The sequence below is a fragment of the Periophthalmus magnuspinnatus genome, chromosome 11, assembly GCF_009829125.3.
Source record: "Periophthalmus magnuspinnatus isolate fPerMag1 chromosome 11, fPerMag1.2.pri, whole genome shotgun sequence".
Lineage (NCBI taxonomy): Eukaryota > Metazoa > Chordata > Actinopteri > Gobiiformes > Gobiidae > Periophthalmus > Periophthalmus magnuspinnatus.
In genome coordinates this window covers 29394365-29410885 of record NC_047136.2, presented here as the reverse complement: position 1 = coordinate 29410885, position 16521 = coordinate 29394365, and the positions used below count along the sequence as shown (strand labels likewise).

Genomic DNA, 16521 nt, shown 5'->3' with positions numbered 1-16521 from the left:
GGTGGAGGGGTTTGAGCACCCGAATGATCCTGGGAGCTATGTTGTCGGGGGCTTCATGCCCCTGGTAGGGTCACCCATGGCAAACAGGTCCTGGGAGACGGGTCTGACTAAGAGCGGTTCAGAAGCCCCCCGTGAAGAGACAAATAACAAGGCCAGTTACGTCGCCCGGACTGGCGTTACCGGGGCCCCACCCTGGAGCCAGGCCTGGGGTGGGTGCTCGGCAGCGAGCGCCTGGTGGCCGGGCCTTTCCCCACGGGGCCCGGCCGGGCCCAGCCCGGAGGAGCGACATGGGGCCGTCCTCCCGTGGACTCATCACCTGCGAGAGGAGCCATGAGGGGCGGGTGCAGAGACATCTGGGCGGCAGTCGAAGGCGGGGACCTCAACGACCGGATCTCCGGACATGGAGACTAGCTCTGGGGACATGGAATGTCACCTCGCTGGGGGGAAAGGAGCCTGAGCTTGTGCGAGAGGTTGAGCGTTACCGGCTAGATATAGTCGGCCTCACCTCCATGCACAGCTTGGGCTCTGGAACCCAACTTCTTGAGAGGGGTTGGACTCTCCATTTCTCTGGCGCTGCCCGCGGGGAGCGGCGGCGAGCTGGTGTGGGCTTGCTCATTGCCCCACAGCTCAACCGCTGCGTGTTGGGGTTCACTCCGGTGAACGAGAGGGTCGCGTTCCTGCGCCTTCGGGTCGGGGACAGGTCTCTCACTGTTGTGTCGGCCTACGGGCCAAGCAGCAGTGCGGAGTACCCGGCCTTCTTGGAGTCCCTGGGAGGGGTACTAGACAGTGCATCAACCGGGGACTCCGTTGTTCTCCTGGGGGACTTCAACGCCCATGTGGGTAACGACAGTGACACTTGGAGGGGCGTGATTGGGAGGAACGGCCTCCCCGATCTGAACCTGAGCGGTGTTTTGTTATTGGACTTCTGTGCTAATCACAGTTTGTCCATAACAAACACCATGTTCGAGCACAAGGGTGTCCATCGGTGCATGTGGCACCAGGACACTCTAGGTCGAAGGTCGATGATTGACTTTGTTGTTGTGTCATCTGACCTCCGACCGCGTGTCTTGGACACTCGGGTGAAGAGAGGGGCTGAGCTGTCAACTGATCACCACCTGGTGGTGAGTTGGATCCGCTGGCGGAGGAGGAAGCCGGACAGACCTGGCAGGCCCAAGCGCATTGTGAGGGTCTGCTGGGAACGTCTGGCGGAGCCCTCTGTCAGGGGGGTCCCACCTCCGGGAGAGCTTCTCCCTGATCCCGGGGGAGGTTGGAGACATGGACTCCGAGTGGGCCATGTTCTCCACCTCTATTGTCGATGCAGCTGCTCGTAGCTGTGGTCGTAAGGTCTGTGGTGCTTGTTGCGGCGGCAATCCCCGAACCCGGTGGTGGACACCGGAAGTAAGGGATGCCGTCAAGCTGAAGAAGGAGTCCTATCGAGCCTTGTTGGCTCGTGGGACTCCTGAGGCAGCTGATGAGTACCGGCGGGCCAAGCGTGCCGCGGCTCGGGCAGTCACAGAGGCAAAAACTCAGGGTTGGGAAGAGTTCGGGGAGGCCATGGAGGAGGACTATCGGACGGCCTCAAAGAGATTCTGGCAAACCGTCCGACGCCTCAGGACGGGGAAGCAGTGCTTCACCAACAGTTTACAGTGCGGGTGGAGAGCTGCTGACCTCGACTGGGGATGTTGTCGAGCGGTGGAAGGAATACTTTGAGGATCTCCTCAATCCCACTGTCACGTCTTCCGAGGAGGAAGCAGAAACTGGGGACCCAGAGGCGGACTCACCCTGGCTGAAGTCACTGAGGTGGTTGGCAAGCTCCTCAGTGGCAAGGCTCCGAGGGTGGACAAGATCCGTCCTGAGTACCTCAAGTCTCTGGAAGTTGTGGGGCTGTCTTGGCTGACACGTCTCTGCAACATCGCGTGGCGGTCGGGGACAGTACCTGTGGAATGGCAGACCGGGGTGGTGGTCCCTCTGTATAAGATGGGGGACCGGAGGGTGTGTTCCAATTACAGGGGAATCACACTCCTCAGCCTTCCCGATAAGGTCTATTCCAGGGTACTGGAGAGGAGATTCCGACCGATAGTCGAACCTCGGATTCAGGAGGAGCAGTGTGGTTTTCGTCCCGGTCGTGGAACACTGGACCAGCTCTATACTCTCCATCGGGTCCTCGAGGGTTCATGGGAGTATGCCCAACCAGTCCACATGTGTTTTGTGGATCTGGAGAAGGCATTCGACCGTGTCCCTCGTGGTGTCCTTTGGGGGGTGCTCTGGGAGTATGGGGTCCGGGGCTCTTTGCTAAGGGCTGTCCGGTCCCTGTATGACCGGAGCAGGAGCTGTGTTCGCATTGCCGGCAGTAAGTCAGACCTGTTCCCGGTGCATGTTGGACTCCGCCAGGGCTGCCCTTTGTCACCGGTTCTGTTCATTATATTTATGGACAGAATTTCTAGGCGCAGCCAGGGGCCGGAGGGGGTCTGGTTTGGGAACCACAGGATTTCATCTCTGCTGTTTGCAGATGATGTTGTCCTGATGCTTCTTCGAGCCAGGACCTGCAACAGGCACTGGGGCGGTTTGCAGCCGAGTGTGAAGCGGCTGGGATGAGAATCAGCTCCTTCAAATCCGAGACCATGGTTCTCAACCGGAAAAAGGTGGTTTGCTCTCTCCGGGTGGGTGGTGAGTCTCTGCCCCAAGTGGAGGAGTTCAAGTATCTCGGGGTCTTGTTCACGAGTGAGGGAAGGATGGAGCGGGAGATTGACAGGCGGATCGGTGCAGCGTCTGCAGTGATGCGGTCGCTGTATCGGTCCGTTGTGGTGAAGAAGGAGCTGAGCCCAAAGGCGAAGCTCTCGATTTACCGGTCAATCTACGTTCCTACCCTCACCTATGGTCATGAGCTCTGGGTAATGACCGAAAGGACAAGGTCGCGGATACAAACGGCTGAAATGGGTTTCCTCCGCAGAGTGGCCGGGCGCACCCTTAGGGATACGGTGAGGAGCTCGGTCACACGGGATGAGCTCGGAGTAGAGCCGCTGCTCCTACACGTTGAGAGGAACCAGTTGAGGTGGGTCGGGCATCTGCTCAGGATGCCTCCTGGACGCCTCCCTAGGGAGGTGCATGTCCCACCGGGAGGAGGCCCCGGGGAAGACCCAGGACACGCTGGAGGGACTATGTCTCTCGGCTGGCCTGGGAACGCCTTGGCGTCCCACCGGAGGAGCTGGAGGACATGTCTGGGGTGAGGGAAGTCTGGGAGTCCCTGCTTAGACTGCTGCCCCCGCAACGCGGCCCCGGATAAGCGGAAGAAAATGGATGAAAAAAAAAAAAAAAAAAACATGTTAAAATTTGGGCTGAAAATTACATTGTACTATTTTTATGATTGTCATATTGCAATCTGTATCAAGCCTTTTCTTAGTCAAGTGTTGTTTTTGTTTCTTTGTTTTATTTGACCATTTTATTTCAGAATGTCTTTAAATTTGACTCAAAGTTTTGGTCATTCTTCCCACTGTGAGAAAGCGACTAAAGCTTTGGTTTGCGTGTGTGACAATGTTCATATAAAGTTTTTTTGTTATGCATTTTATTACATTATTATTATGATATTCAGTGGTGGAAGAAGTAGTACAAGTACAGATAACAGCCAAAAAAACAAAAACAAAAAAACCACACACACAACAATCAAGTAAAAGTATCAAAGTATCACATGAAAAAATGTACTACTAACTACCCGTTTCAAAATGTAAGACTTAAAAGAGGAGAGAGAGAGAGAGAGAGAGAGAGAGAGAGTTTGAGGTGTATTAAAGCTTCAGTGTAGTGATTTTGATACAGATTTGTGCTGAATGTTGATCAATAGAAAAAAATGGAATCAATTAAATTTTTTCTGGTTGTTTGTTTGTGTTTGCTCAAATTATGTTAAAAATAAACCAGTCACAGTTTTCCGCTGATCTCGAACAATAAAAACATACCTTTACTTATCAGTCCTGTTAAAATATGAAGTCCAGTAAAAAGTACAGATTTACTTAAAATCTACTTAAAAACAGATAACTAAATAGTACATTTTAGATAGTCAAATGTGTCCACACCAGTCTAGTTAATTTGTATTGTTCTGTCCTCTGATAAAAGCAGAACAGTTATGTTTAAATAATGACAATTTAGCAGTAATTTTTGGACGTGAAATAACAACCTGCTACAGACCCGATGTTAGCTCGCTGCATTATACAGACCGTTTAGTGTGCTATTGGTTGTTATTTCGCTTTTTCATTTGCACAAAAGCCTTAACTTTTGTGTATCGCTATTAGAACCCTCTTACCTTCAATTGAAAATAAAATGTATCCCAAAATCCTTAAATATAAAGTTTAAAAGTCCAAAAGTGTCGGAGCAGCGCAGACACCGGAGCACAAGTTGAAAAATCACCTCTCCTCCGTCTTGATTAAAAAGCGGCGGCCCTATCACACACGTGACTACAGGGGGTGCGTTTGGGATGTGGTACACTGCGCGGGAGGGGTTAACGGTCTCGAGCATAGACAAAACCAGGTCAACAACGGTACGAGATCAAGCGCCTCTTCCCGGTGTGGATATCAAACGTACCTTCATCTATGTTGATGTTGAAATTCATTTGGCCCAATGTATTAATTAAATGAAATCCAGAGCACAACACGTTTTAGTTTGATATAAACACATTTTATTTTATTTTAACATCATCAAAGAAAGTGTAATTTGTCAGCTGCAGTGTAGATTGTTTTAAAATCAGGTCCAGTCCTGGTTTAATCCTGGTTCAGTCCTGGTTCAGTCCTGTTTTAGTGCTCATTCAGTCCTGGTTTAGTCCTGTTTGAGTCTTGATTGAGTCTTGGTTTAGTCATTGTTTGGTCCTGGTTTAGTCCTGTTTGAGTCTTGTTCAGTCTTGGTTTAAATCTGGTTTAGTCTTATTTGAGTCTTGATTTAGTCCTTGTTTGATCCTGATTTAGTTCTGGTTTAGTCTTGGTTTAGTCTTGGTTTAGTCCTGGTTTAGTCCTGGTTTAGTCCTGGTCCATGGTCTGGATTGACTCTTCGACCAGTTCTAGACTCAGAGGAGTGATGGTTTTGGTGAGAACTGCCGAGGTTCCGCGTTTATACCGATAATCTCCCTCTCTGTGAACACAAAGGCAAAGTCAGATCTGTGTCAGGTGCCTTTCGTGTGTATCAGATTGCCCTCTCTCACCTCTCCCCTTTTGTAGCAGCTCTCTCATACCCCTCTTCATCTCCACTCCTCTCTCTCTCTGTGTTAAATACCCTCCCTGTGTGTCAGATGCCCTCCCTTTGTGTCAGATCTCCTTCCTCACCTTTGCCCTCTTTTAGCCGCTATCTCGTAACCTCTCTTCATTTCCACTCCTTTCTCCATGATGACGCACAGATCCACGTTACTTCCAGATCTGAGGTCACAGAAGATACCGGCTGCGATGGCATCTCGTACTAAATGCTCCGCCTTTTTCAGCTGAGCACAGGGGCACTTCAGTTTAAATTTGTACAAAGTCATTAATCTTATAAAAGAGGATCTTAAAGGTGCATCTAGTCCTGTACCCGGTTGTCTTAAATGTACTTGAGCAAAATATAGGACAAAACCAAATCCTGCAAGTAAGTAAGATGGATTTTCGTAATATTTGGGAGTTCACAAACTCATGAGAACTTGGCTCCTGCTGGTGTGACAGGGCCTTCCTGCTGGTTGGTGGACCAGTGACAGAACAGCATTGTGATTCATTGAGAAGGAAAAGGTAAAGCGTCCAAATCATAGACTGTATATATAGATGGATAGCTAACCCACTAGCTGCCACGTCCCAAACAGGAAGTGATCATGGGCGTTATTCCAGCTCCATCGAACTCTTGCCCCTCTCTCTGTAACTGCTTCTGTCAGACTTGTCATTTTGGTCTTCAATCTTCGTATTATCCCGCTCTACATGATCCTGTGGTTTATATTTCACTATTTTGTCCCTGAATCAAGATATACGCATCTATGACAGGCCAATCAGGCGTCTTCTTTCCCAGAGGTCGCTCCCACTAACAATAGCAACAGGCTTGACTGTCAGCGTTGCTAAGCTCTCACCCACCTGCTAAACTAGCGGTGCAGGCGGGAAGGGACGTTACTTTGCACAGCCTCGCTTCAGATTGACCCTTTGTTTACTACGATACTCGCAGACGGAATTCCAACTATGGAAGTCAGCACTATGTTCTGTGCGATAACTGCTAACCGCGATGAGCTTCATTTGGAGCCAAACGCTATGGGTGGTTCCCCGCTATATCACGGTTCACCTTTTGCGGTCTCATAGATTTTTGGGGGGAATTTTGCATGCTTTTTTTTACAGGGTCTGAACGTGCATTGTGTTCTGCGTCCTGATTAGCTTAGGGACTGTAGACCATTGTCCACCAGTCTCCTCCATGCCGTGTCTCTTGTACAGTACAAAATGTGTTCAGCCAAATTTACATAAATGCTGGATCGACACTACAGTGGAGGACGAAGAGGAACGGTCAGAGGAACTGTGAAATACCCGAAAGTCACTATTAATCAATTAAACAAGAGAGAAATGTGAGAAAATGTTTATGCCTGTCTGAGAAAAGTGTATAAGTGTGTGGTGAGGGGTTTTACAGCCTTAAAACGAGTATAATAATTGTAAAAAAAAAAAAAAAAAAGCTGACTACTTCGCGGATTTCACCTATTGCAGCGTATCCCCCGCGATAAACCAGGGACCACTGTAATCCAGGCTATTTAGTTTGTGAAAAAAGGTGCGGAAGGTAAGTGCTTTGTGCATGGAAGGAAAGATGTGCTTTTCTCTCAAGTGGATTTATCCAAAGTTTGATTTCTTGGCTTGTTCTGCTGTTGTGATGCTTCAACCAGTCAGATTCAAGTATTCATGATAACGTCCCGCCTTTTCCCGATCGATTTCAGAGTGAGTGATAAATATGTTGAACTATATATAGTGCTACACATACCCAGGACAAATCGAGGACCAAACCAGATCTGACATTACCTCCATGTTTGGTTTGAACCTGTCCTCAAACACAGACACGGCCGTCGCAGCCCCAGAGTCTACAGCAACAAAGGAAACATAGGAGGATAGACGCTGTAGAGCTGAGGTCCGGTTACATCCACCCCCCGACGATCAGGGAAGAGCCTACATGGCCCTGGTACCTGAAGAGAGAGGGGGGCAGAGAGGTGAGAAAGGAGGAGAAAGGAGAGGGAGGAGCCCATCTGACCCTGGTATCTGAGGAGAGAGGGAGGAGAGAGGGAGAAGAGAGGAGGAGAAAGGAGAGGGAGGAGAGAGGGGTGAGAGAGGAGGAGAGGGAAGAGGGATGAGCCAACGTGACCCTGGTCCCTGAAAGAGGAGACAGGGAGATATGACAGGAGGAGAGAGGTGGAAATGAGCAAGGATGAGTAAGGAGAAGAGAGGGGTGAGAGAGGAGTGAAAGAGGAGGAAAGAAGCCATTGTGACCTTGGTACACGAGGAGAGGAAGAGAGGAGGGAGAGAGGGGAGGAAAGGATAAGAGAGGAAGAGGAGCCAGCGTGACCCTGGTATCTGAAAGAGGAAACAAAAGAGAGATGTTAGGGAGGACAGAGGAAAAGTGACAGGTGACAGAGGAGGAGAGGAGCCTGAGGAGAGAGGGAGGAGACAAGAAAGAGGTGAGAGGGAGGAGAAGAGGAGCCCGAGGAGAGAGGAAGGAGACAAGAAAGAGGTGAGAGGGAGGAGAAGAGGAGCATGAGCAGCCTGAAGAGAGAGGGAGGAGAGGTGAAAGAGGCGAGAGGGAGGACAAGAGGAGCCTGAGGAGAGAGGGAGGAGAGGTGAAAGAGATGAGAGGGAGGAGGAGAGGAACCAGAGGAGAGAGGGAAGAGAGAAGAAAGTGGTGAAAGGTAGGAGGAGACGAGCCTGAGGAGAGAGGGAGCAGAGGTGAGAGGGAGGAGGAGAGGAGCCTATGCGACCCTGGTACCTGAAAGAGGAGAATAGAGAGAGGTGAGGAGAAGAGGATGAGGTGAGGGGAGCTTACATGATCCTGGGACCTGGAGAGAAGGGAGAGAGGAGAGAGGGGCAGAGGAAAGAGAGAAGCAGCCCCGTGACCCTGGTACCTGAGGAGAGAGGGAGGAGAGGTGAGAGGAGAAAAGGGGTGAGCGAGGAGGAGGATTGAGAAAGGAGAAGGGGAGTGGGTGAGAGAAAGGTGAGAGAGGGAGAGAAACGAGAGGAGTAGGAGAGGAGCCCATGTGACCCTGGTATCAGTTAGTCTTGGTCAGGACTACCTTAGAAGGAGGATTTTTTTGTAAAGTAAATTTATGGTAGAATGTTTAGCAGTTACCATGGTGGCACAATGCACACATTAGCAAACATGGGCAAAAAAGTTTTAAGAGTCTGAAAATTCAAGATAAAAATATAAATAGACTCTAATTTGAACAGCAAAGCTTCAGACAGAGCAGTGCCTACAGTTAGCATCACAGCCCCGAGGAATATTGATGACATCAGCTACAAAGTAGCTGGCGTGTAACCATGATGACGAGAGGGGGCCTCCCGGTGTTGAGCATGTGCAACTCCACGTTCGACGCCATGATCTGCGTCGTGATCTGAGCATCAGCCGCAAACCAAGTCTAAACCAGGACTAAACCAGGACCAAACCAGGTCTGAACCAGGTCTGAACCAGGTCTAAACCAGGACTAAACCAAATCTAAACCAAGACTAAACCAGGACTAAACCAGGACTATACCAGGACTATACCAGGACTAAACCAGGACTAAACCAGGACTGAACCAGGACTAAACCAGGACTAAACCAGGACTAAACCAGGACTAAACCAGGACTAAGCCAGGATTGTACCAAGACTAAACCAGGTCTAAACCAGGCCTTAACCAGGACTAAACAAGGTGTAAACCAGGTCTAAACCAGGTCTAAACCAAACCTAAACCAGGCCTAAACCAGGACTAAACCAGGTGAAAACCAGGGCTAAACCAGGTCTAAATCAGGACTAAACCAGGCCTAAAACAGGCCAAAACCAGGTGTAAACCAGGCTTAAACCAAGACTAAACCACGGCTGAACAAGGACTAAACCAGGACTAAACCAGCTGTAAACCAGGTCTAAACCAGGACTAAACAAGGACTAAAACAGGTGTAAACCAGGTCTAAACCAGGTCTAAAGCACGACTAAACCAGGTCTAAACCAGGTCTAAAGCAGGACTGAACCAGGACTAAACCAGGTCTAAAGCAGGACTGAACAAGGACTAAACCAGGACTAAACCAGGACTAAACAAGGACTAAACCAGGACTAAGCCAGGACTGTACCAAGATTAAACCAGGTCTAAACCAGGCCTTAACCTGGACTAAACCAGGTCTAAACCTGGTCTAAACCAGGTCTAAACCAGGACTAAACGAGGACTACACCAGGACTAAACCAGGACTAAACCAGGACTAAACAAGGACTAAACCAGGACTAAGCCAGGACTGTACCAAGATTAAACCAGGTCTTAACCAGGCCTTAACCTGGACTAAACCAGGTGTAAACCAGGCCTAAACCAGGTCTAAACCAAGCTTAAACCAGGACTAAACCAGGGCTGAACCAGGGATGAACCAGGACTTAACCAGGTGTAAACCAGGTCTAAACCAGAACTAAACCAGGACGTAACCAGGTCTAAACCAGGTCTAAACCAGGTCTAAACCAGGTCTAAACCAGGCCTAAACAAGGACTACACCAAGTGTAAACTAAGTCAAAACCAGGACTAAAGCAGCTCTAAACCAGTTCTAAACCTGGACTAAACCAGAAGTAAACCAGAATTAAACCAGGACTAAACCACGTGTAAACCAGGTCTAAACCAGGCCTAAACCAGGCCTAAACCAGGTCTAAACCACCACTAAACCAGGACTAAACCAGGACTAAACCAGTTGAAAACCAGGTCAAAACCAGGACTAAAGCAGCTCTAAACCAGGTCTAAACCAGAACTAAACCAGTTGTAAACTAGGTCGAAACCAGGCGTAAACCAGGTCTAAACCAGTACTGAACGAGGTCTAAACCAGGACTAAACCAGGCCTAAACCAGGACTAAACCAGGTGAAAACCAGGGCTAAACCAGGTCTAAATCAGGACTAAACCAGGCCTAAACCAGGCCAAAACCAGGTCTAAACCAGGCTTAAACCAAGACTAAACCAGGACTAAACCAGCTGTAAACCAGGTCTAAACGAGGTCTAAAGCAGGTCTAAACCAAGACTAAACCAAGACTAAACCAGGACTAAACCAGGTGTAAACCAGGTCTAAACCAGGACTAAATAAGGACTAAAACAGGTGTAAACCAGGTCAAAACCAGGACTAAACCAGGACTAAACCAGCTCTAAACCAGGTCTAAACCAGGACTAAACCAGGACCAAACCAGGCCTAAACCAGGACTAAACCATGTGTAAACCAGGACTAAATGAGGCCTAAACAAGGTCTAAACCTGGTCTAAACCAGGTCTAAACCAAGTCTAAACCAGGTCTAAACCAGGTCTAAACCAGGACTAAACCAGTTGTAAAGTAGGTCTAAACCAGGTCGAAACCAAGCCTAAACCAGGCCTAAACCAGGTCTAAACCAGGACTAAACAGGTGTAAACCAGGACTAAACCAGGTGTAAACCAGGTCAAAACCAGTACTAAACCAGACCTAAACAAGGACTAAACCATGTGTAAACCAGGACTAAACTAGGCCTAAACCAGGTCTAAACCTGGTCTAAACCAGGTCTAAACCAGGACTAAACGAGGACTAAACCAGAACTAAACCAGGTCTAAACCAGGACTAAACCAAGTCTAAACCAGGCCTAAACCAGGCCTAAACCAGGACTAAACCAGGGCGGAACCAGGACGTAACCAGGTCTAAACCAGGTCTAAGCCAGGGCTAAAGCAGGACTAAACCAGGTCTAAACCAGGTCTAAACCAGGCCTAAACAAGGACTACACCAAGTGTAAACTAAGTCAAAACCAGGACTAAAGCACCTCTAAACCAGTTCTAAACCTGGACTAAACCAGAAGTAAACCAGAATTAAACCAGGACTAAACCATGTGTAAACCAGGTCTAAACCAGGCCTAAACCAGGCCTAAACCAGGTCTAAACCAGCACTAATCCAGGACTAAACCAGGACTAAACCAGTTGAAAACCAGGTCAAAACCAGGACTAAAGCAGCTCTAAACCAGGTCTAAACCAGAACTAAACCAGTTGTAAACTAGGTCGAAACCAGGTCGAAACCAGGCCTAAACCAGGTCTAAACCAGTACTGAACGAGGTCTAAACCAGGCCTAAACCAGGACTAAACCAAGTCTAAACCAGGCCTAAACCAGGTGTAAACCAGGCCTAAACCAGGACTAAACCAGGGCTTAACCAGGGATGAACCAGGACTTAACCAGGTGTAAACCAGGTCTAAACCAGGACTAAACCAGGTCTAAACCAGGACTAAACCAGGTGTAAACCAGGTGTAAACCAGGTGTAAACCAGGAATGAACCAGGTCTAAACCAGGCATAAACCAGGCCTAAACCAGGCCTAAACCAGCTCTAAACCAAGCTTAAACCAGGACTAAACCAGTGCTGAACCAGGACTAAACCATGTGTAAAACAGGACTGAACCAGGCCTAAACCAGGCCTAAACCAGGTCTAAACCAGGACTAAACCAGGTGTAAACCAGGTCTGAACCAGGACTAAACCAGTTGTAAACTAGGTCTAAACCAGGACTAAACCAGTTGTAAACTAGGTCTAAACCAGGTCGAAACCAGGACTAAAAAAGGACTACACCAGGTGTAAATCAGGTCAAAATCAGGACTAAAGCAGCTCTAAACCATATCTAAACCATGTCTAAACCAGGACTAAACCAGAACTAAACCAGGGCTAAACCAGGAGTAAACCAGGTGTAAACCAGGTGTAAACCAGGTCTAAACCAGGACTAAACCAGTTGTAAACTAGGTCTAAACCAGGTCGAAACCAGACCTAAACCAGATCTAAACCAGGACATAACCAGGTCTAAACCAGGACTAAACCAGGTGTAAACCAGGTCTAAACCAGGACTAAACAAGGACTACACCAGGTGTAAACCATGTCTAAACCATGACTAAACCAGGACTAAACCAGGTTTAAACCTGTGCAAAGAAATATGCGTCAGATGCCCTCCATTCTCTGTGTCAGATATGCTCCCTGTGTGTCAGGTGCCCTCCCTCTCTGTGTGAGATGCCCTCCCTCTCTGTGTCAGATGCCCTCCCGTGCCTGTGTACTGGTTCTCTGTGTAGGGGGGACACTCTTGGGGACATGGGGGCACAGAGGATTTGCAATGGGGTTGACAGAGCAGAGTTTGGCCCTGGAGACAGTACAGAGACCACCAGCGGCTCCTCGCACAGAGCAGAGTTTGGCCCTGGAGACAGTACAGAGACCACCAGCGGCTCCTCGCACAGAGCAGAGTTTGGCCCTGGAGACAGTACAGAGACCACCAGCGGCTCCTCGCACTCCTGAAACACAGAACAGACAGAAACCGTCCAGCACTGATAAGCCTGAGAGGACCTGAGAGGGTTAAAGCCTCACTGCGGGACATTTCATCACATTAAAACAGGGTTAAAGCCCCACTGCGGGATATTTCCTCACATTAGAACAGGGTTAAAGCCCCACTGCGGGACATTTCCTCACATTAGAACAGGGTTAAAGCCCCATTGCAGGAAATTTCCTCAAAGCTCCAATGCACGACATTTCATCATATTAGGCCTCCCCCACCTGGCCCTCCTCCTCGCCTGGCTCTCATCCTCCTCGCCCGGCTCTCCTCCTCCTCGCCTGGTCTTCCTCTTCCTCGCCTGGCCCTCTTCCTCGCCTGGCCCTCCTCCGCCCCCCTCCCTCCTCCTCGCCTGGCCCATTTTTCTTGTTTTGTCTAATTTTTCCTGTTGTTTTGTTTTTGTGTGTAGGCAGCACGGTGGCTGAGTGGCAACACTCATGCCTCACAGCAAGAGGTTTTGGTTCGATCCCCGGGTCGCCCAGGCCTTTCTGTGTGGAGTTGTGCATGTTTCTTCCCGTGTCTGGATGGGTTTCCTCCGGGTACTCCGGTTTTCCCCATCAACCAAAACATGAACGCCCTTCAAGACAACTGTTGTTGTGATTTTGGGCGTTACAAAAAATAAATTAATTGAATTAGAACAGGGTTAAAGCCCCACTGCGGGATATTTCCTCACATTAAAACAGGGTTAAAGCCCCACTGTGGGACATTTCCTCACATTAGAACAGGGTTAAAGCCCCACTGCGGAACATTTCGCACATTAGAACAGGGTTAAAGCCCCACTGCGGGACATTTCGCACATTAGAATTGACAACTCACATTTGAACATCACATCATGGACATTCATAAAAGAAGTCAACAAAGACTATCAGTAATAAGAAAACTCAAAGGACTTTGTTTCTCCACACCTGTTACTACTGTTGTATAAATCTATCATTCAGCCCATCCCACTGTACTGTTCCACCTGCTTCTATAACATGCTTACTGTTAAAAACCGGACCAAACTCATAAAAGTAACACACATAGCTGCTGAAATCATAGGACTCCCCACACCCAATCTCACAGATCTAAATAATCGGGCTATTGGATGCTTCGCACTCGCCATAATACAGGACTCCACTCACCCCCTCCAGGACCATCTAACCCCTCTGCCCTCAGGACGGAGGTACAGGGCAATCAGGTGCTGGAGGGCACGGTTCGGTAGAAGCCTGATACCAGCAGCCATTGCCTTTTTAAACAACAGGCCCCGCTGAGGCATGATGTCTCTTTTTGTAATGTGTTTATGTAACTGTGATGTTTGGTGTTTATCTGTGTGTATGTCAGACGTGCTCTGTGTATGTGGAAAGGAATCTCCCCGTGGGGACAATAAAGTTAAGTCTAAAGTCTAAAGTCTAAACTCTAGAACAGGGTTAAAACTCCACTGCGGAACATTTCGCACATTAGAACAGGGTTAAAGCCGCACTGCGGGATACTTCGTCACATTAGAGAAGGACCTGGCAGCAGATGCAGTGCTGGTGGAAGCTCAGGGCTCCAGACTTGCAGAAGCTGCAGACACCCAGCGCAGTGTCCTCCCCCGAAGAGTCTGAAGAGGAACCAAGAGAAACATCAACTCATACCAGAGAAAAGTATGGATTCAGAGACAAAAAATATTTTTTGATTCTTTCTTGACCTGGTCTATGCTTAACGAAGGAGTATTCCTCCAGATGGACCGTTTTTTATATCTTGTTGTCATGTTGTTCCTCATGTTGTTCCCAAAAACATGCCTGAAGAGGTTTTCTGAATCATTTGAGCATGTTTCGGGCACTTTTCGAGCCCTCCTTACAGTGAGGTGGACAAAATCATGTATCTTGTCTTAGGCTTCGCCCACAAATCTACGTTACCATTCAGCTCTCTACAGCGTTCCTCTTGTTCCCATCACACAACCCCTCCCTCCTCAGCTCTCATATGCAGGGAGGGCATCTGACACACAGGGAGGACACACAGGGTTCTGACCTGCAGTAGTGGAGATGGCAGTAGGGGGAGCCGTCTCTCCAGAACAGTGACGGTTGGGTCTGGAGCTCGCAGTGGCACACGCTGCAACAGAGACACGTCATCCCAGCGGCTAATAGGAAGAAGCGACCCTGGATATGCCCTCCACAGCGTCCAATTGTGACTGGCTCCTGCAGAGAGACGGCGCTCAGGGCCTGAGTGGAGAGCCAGGTTTAAACATGAGTCACACACATAGAATGTTTATATAAATGAATATAGCTAACTCACTAGCCGCTGTGTTCCATTTTGTCCCTAAATCAAGATATATGAACATTAATAATAGACAAATCAGGTGCCTTCTTTCCCCGAGGTCACACCCAGTAACGTTAGCAACAGGTTTGATTGACAGCATTGTTACCCGTTTCTGTCCAAAATGTATTTTTAAAGTACTTTTGAAACTAGAGCAAAATTTTGAATCACAGAAAACCATCATTTTAATCCTAATTTTCCAACTAAATAAAATGTTTGAAGTGTGCATCTGTTTTTAATCAGGAAACCACCTGTGAGCTGCTCAGACTGGTCAGGGGACATGTTTCAGATGGTTTTTCAGGTGACAACATTTTTGTGTTTATCAAAGATGACATTTTAAGTCTCCACCCCCTTCAGTTTTAATGGATCCTTTTATTTCTAATGATCTGTAATCAGTTTGTGAGTTTTTAATGGAGAGGTCCACAGTCTTCTGTAAAACACTGTGGACGCAGAGGCTGCACGTGCTCTGATCCATGGCTGCAGATGCTGGAGTGTAAGTACTGACCATCAGATCAGAGAGAGGCCATCTGACATTATGTCCAGTGTTTTTGTAATTAAGAATAAACCTGTATTAGAATTGTTATTAGTAAAAGTTATAGTTTTATGGTCCCTTTAAAGCGACAGTGCGTCATTTTTCAGGTGTATGATATGCCTTCTTCTTGTCTCTGTGGAGATGTTTAATGCCGTACTGTCGAACATTCCAAGCACAGTAATGAAATCACCAAGGAAACAAGAAGGTGTGGACCCTCCAATAGGAATGTTACATAGTGCACCTTTAAGCCTCCTAAGAAAGATAATAATAATAATAATTAAAGCCGCAAGCGGCGATGATGGCCCTCGCCCCCTGCGCGACCGCCCCCCCATGCGACCGCCCGGGGCCGGCCACCGCCCCCACGCACCATTTTCCCCGCCTGGCCACCCCACGGCCGCAATCCGCCCCCTTCACACAATTTCTATATAAATATGTGTGACCCACACATTATAATGGAGGTCCACGGCGTTGAACCGGCAACCTCGTGCACAATACAGGTATGGTGTAATGGACTTTTTTGCCTCTTTTGAGGTCCACAATGATCTCACCAACTTTCATGCCAATCGGACAAAGTTGAGTTTTTTACCTGTACAGTAGGGGGCACTATGGAGGTCACTGGCCACATGTTTATAATGGTTCTCTATTCACAGTTTTAATCCGCATCAGTGATTAGAATTTGAGCTTTTTAGTCTAATTCATATGTCTGTGAGAGGGAATCAAATATGCAGGAAAGCAGTCATATTTTGACAGTGTGCTGTGCATAAACCAGAAAGAATATCCCCAAAATGTGGATGATTATTGACAATAATCATGTGTACATGCTGTATGTGGAGTTTGAGGTAATTTGGATGAAAAACGTAGGACTAGATAGGTTTCATTTGCACTTAAGGAAAAGTCGTGTAGGAATTTAAATCCAATGATGAAGTCATATTTTGAGGGTATCCTACTCATGAACCATAAAGAATATCCCCAAAACGTGGATGATTATTGACAATCGACATGTGTACATGCTGTATGTGGAGTTTGATGTAATTCGGATGAAAAACCTAGGAGTAGATATAATTCATAGACATGCAAGTCAAAGTGCCAAGTGCCAATTTCTTTTCAATTCATTGCGCCCCTGGTGGCCAACAGTGGAAAATAACCCATGGCCATAATGTAATTTTTTGTTTCTTCTGAGACCCTGAATTGATTCCAAGAATTTCGAAGGAATCCGATAATGTTGGCGATTCACCCCTATGGTA

At 48.0% G+C, this 16521-nt stretch overlaps 1 protein-coding gene across 1 annotated transcript; it reads right to left on the bottom strand.

Moving 5' to 3' along the window:
- Window positions 1-4949: 4949 nt before the first annotated feature.
- Window positions 4950-15027, bottom strand: LOC117378378 (proteasome subunit beta type-7-like). Its single transcript, XM_033974966.2, is given in 10 exon segments — window positions 4950-5109; window positions 5301-5452; window positions 6981-7063; window positions 7066-7101; window positions 7104-7161; window positions 8471-8581; window positions 12302-12436; window positions 13962-14050; window positions 14461-14541; window positions 14997-15027. Coding segments are annotated over 10 exon segments (888 nt in total). The 3' UTR covers window positions 4950-4997.
- Between the last annotated feature and the right edge of the window lie 1494 nt (window positions 15028-16521).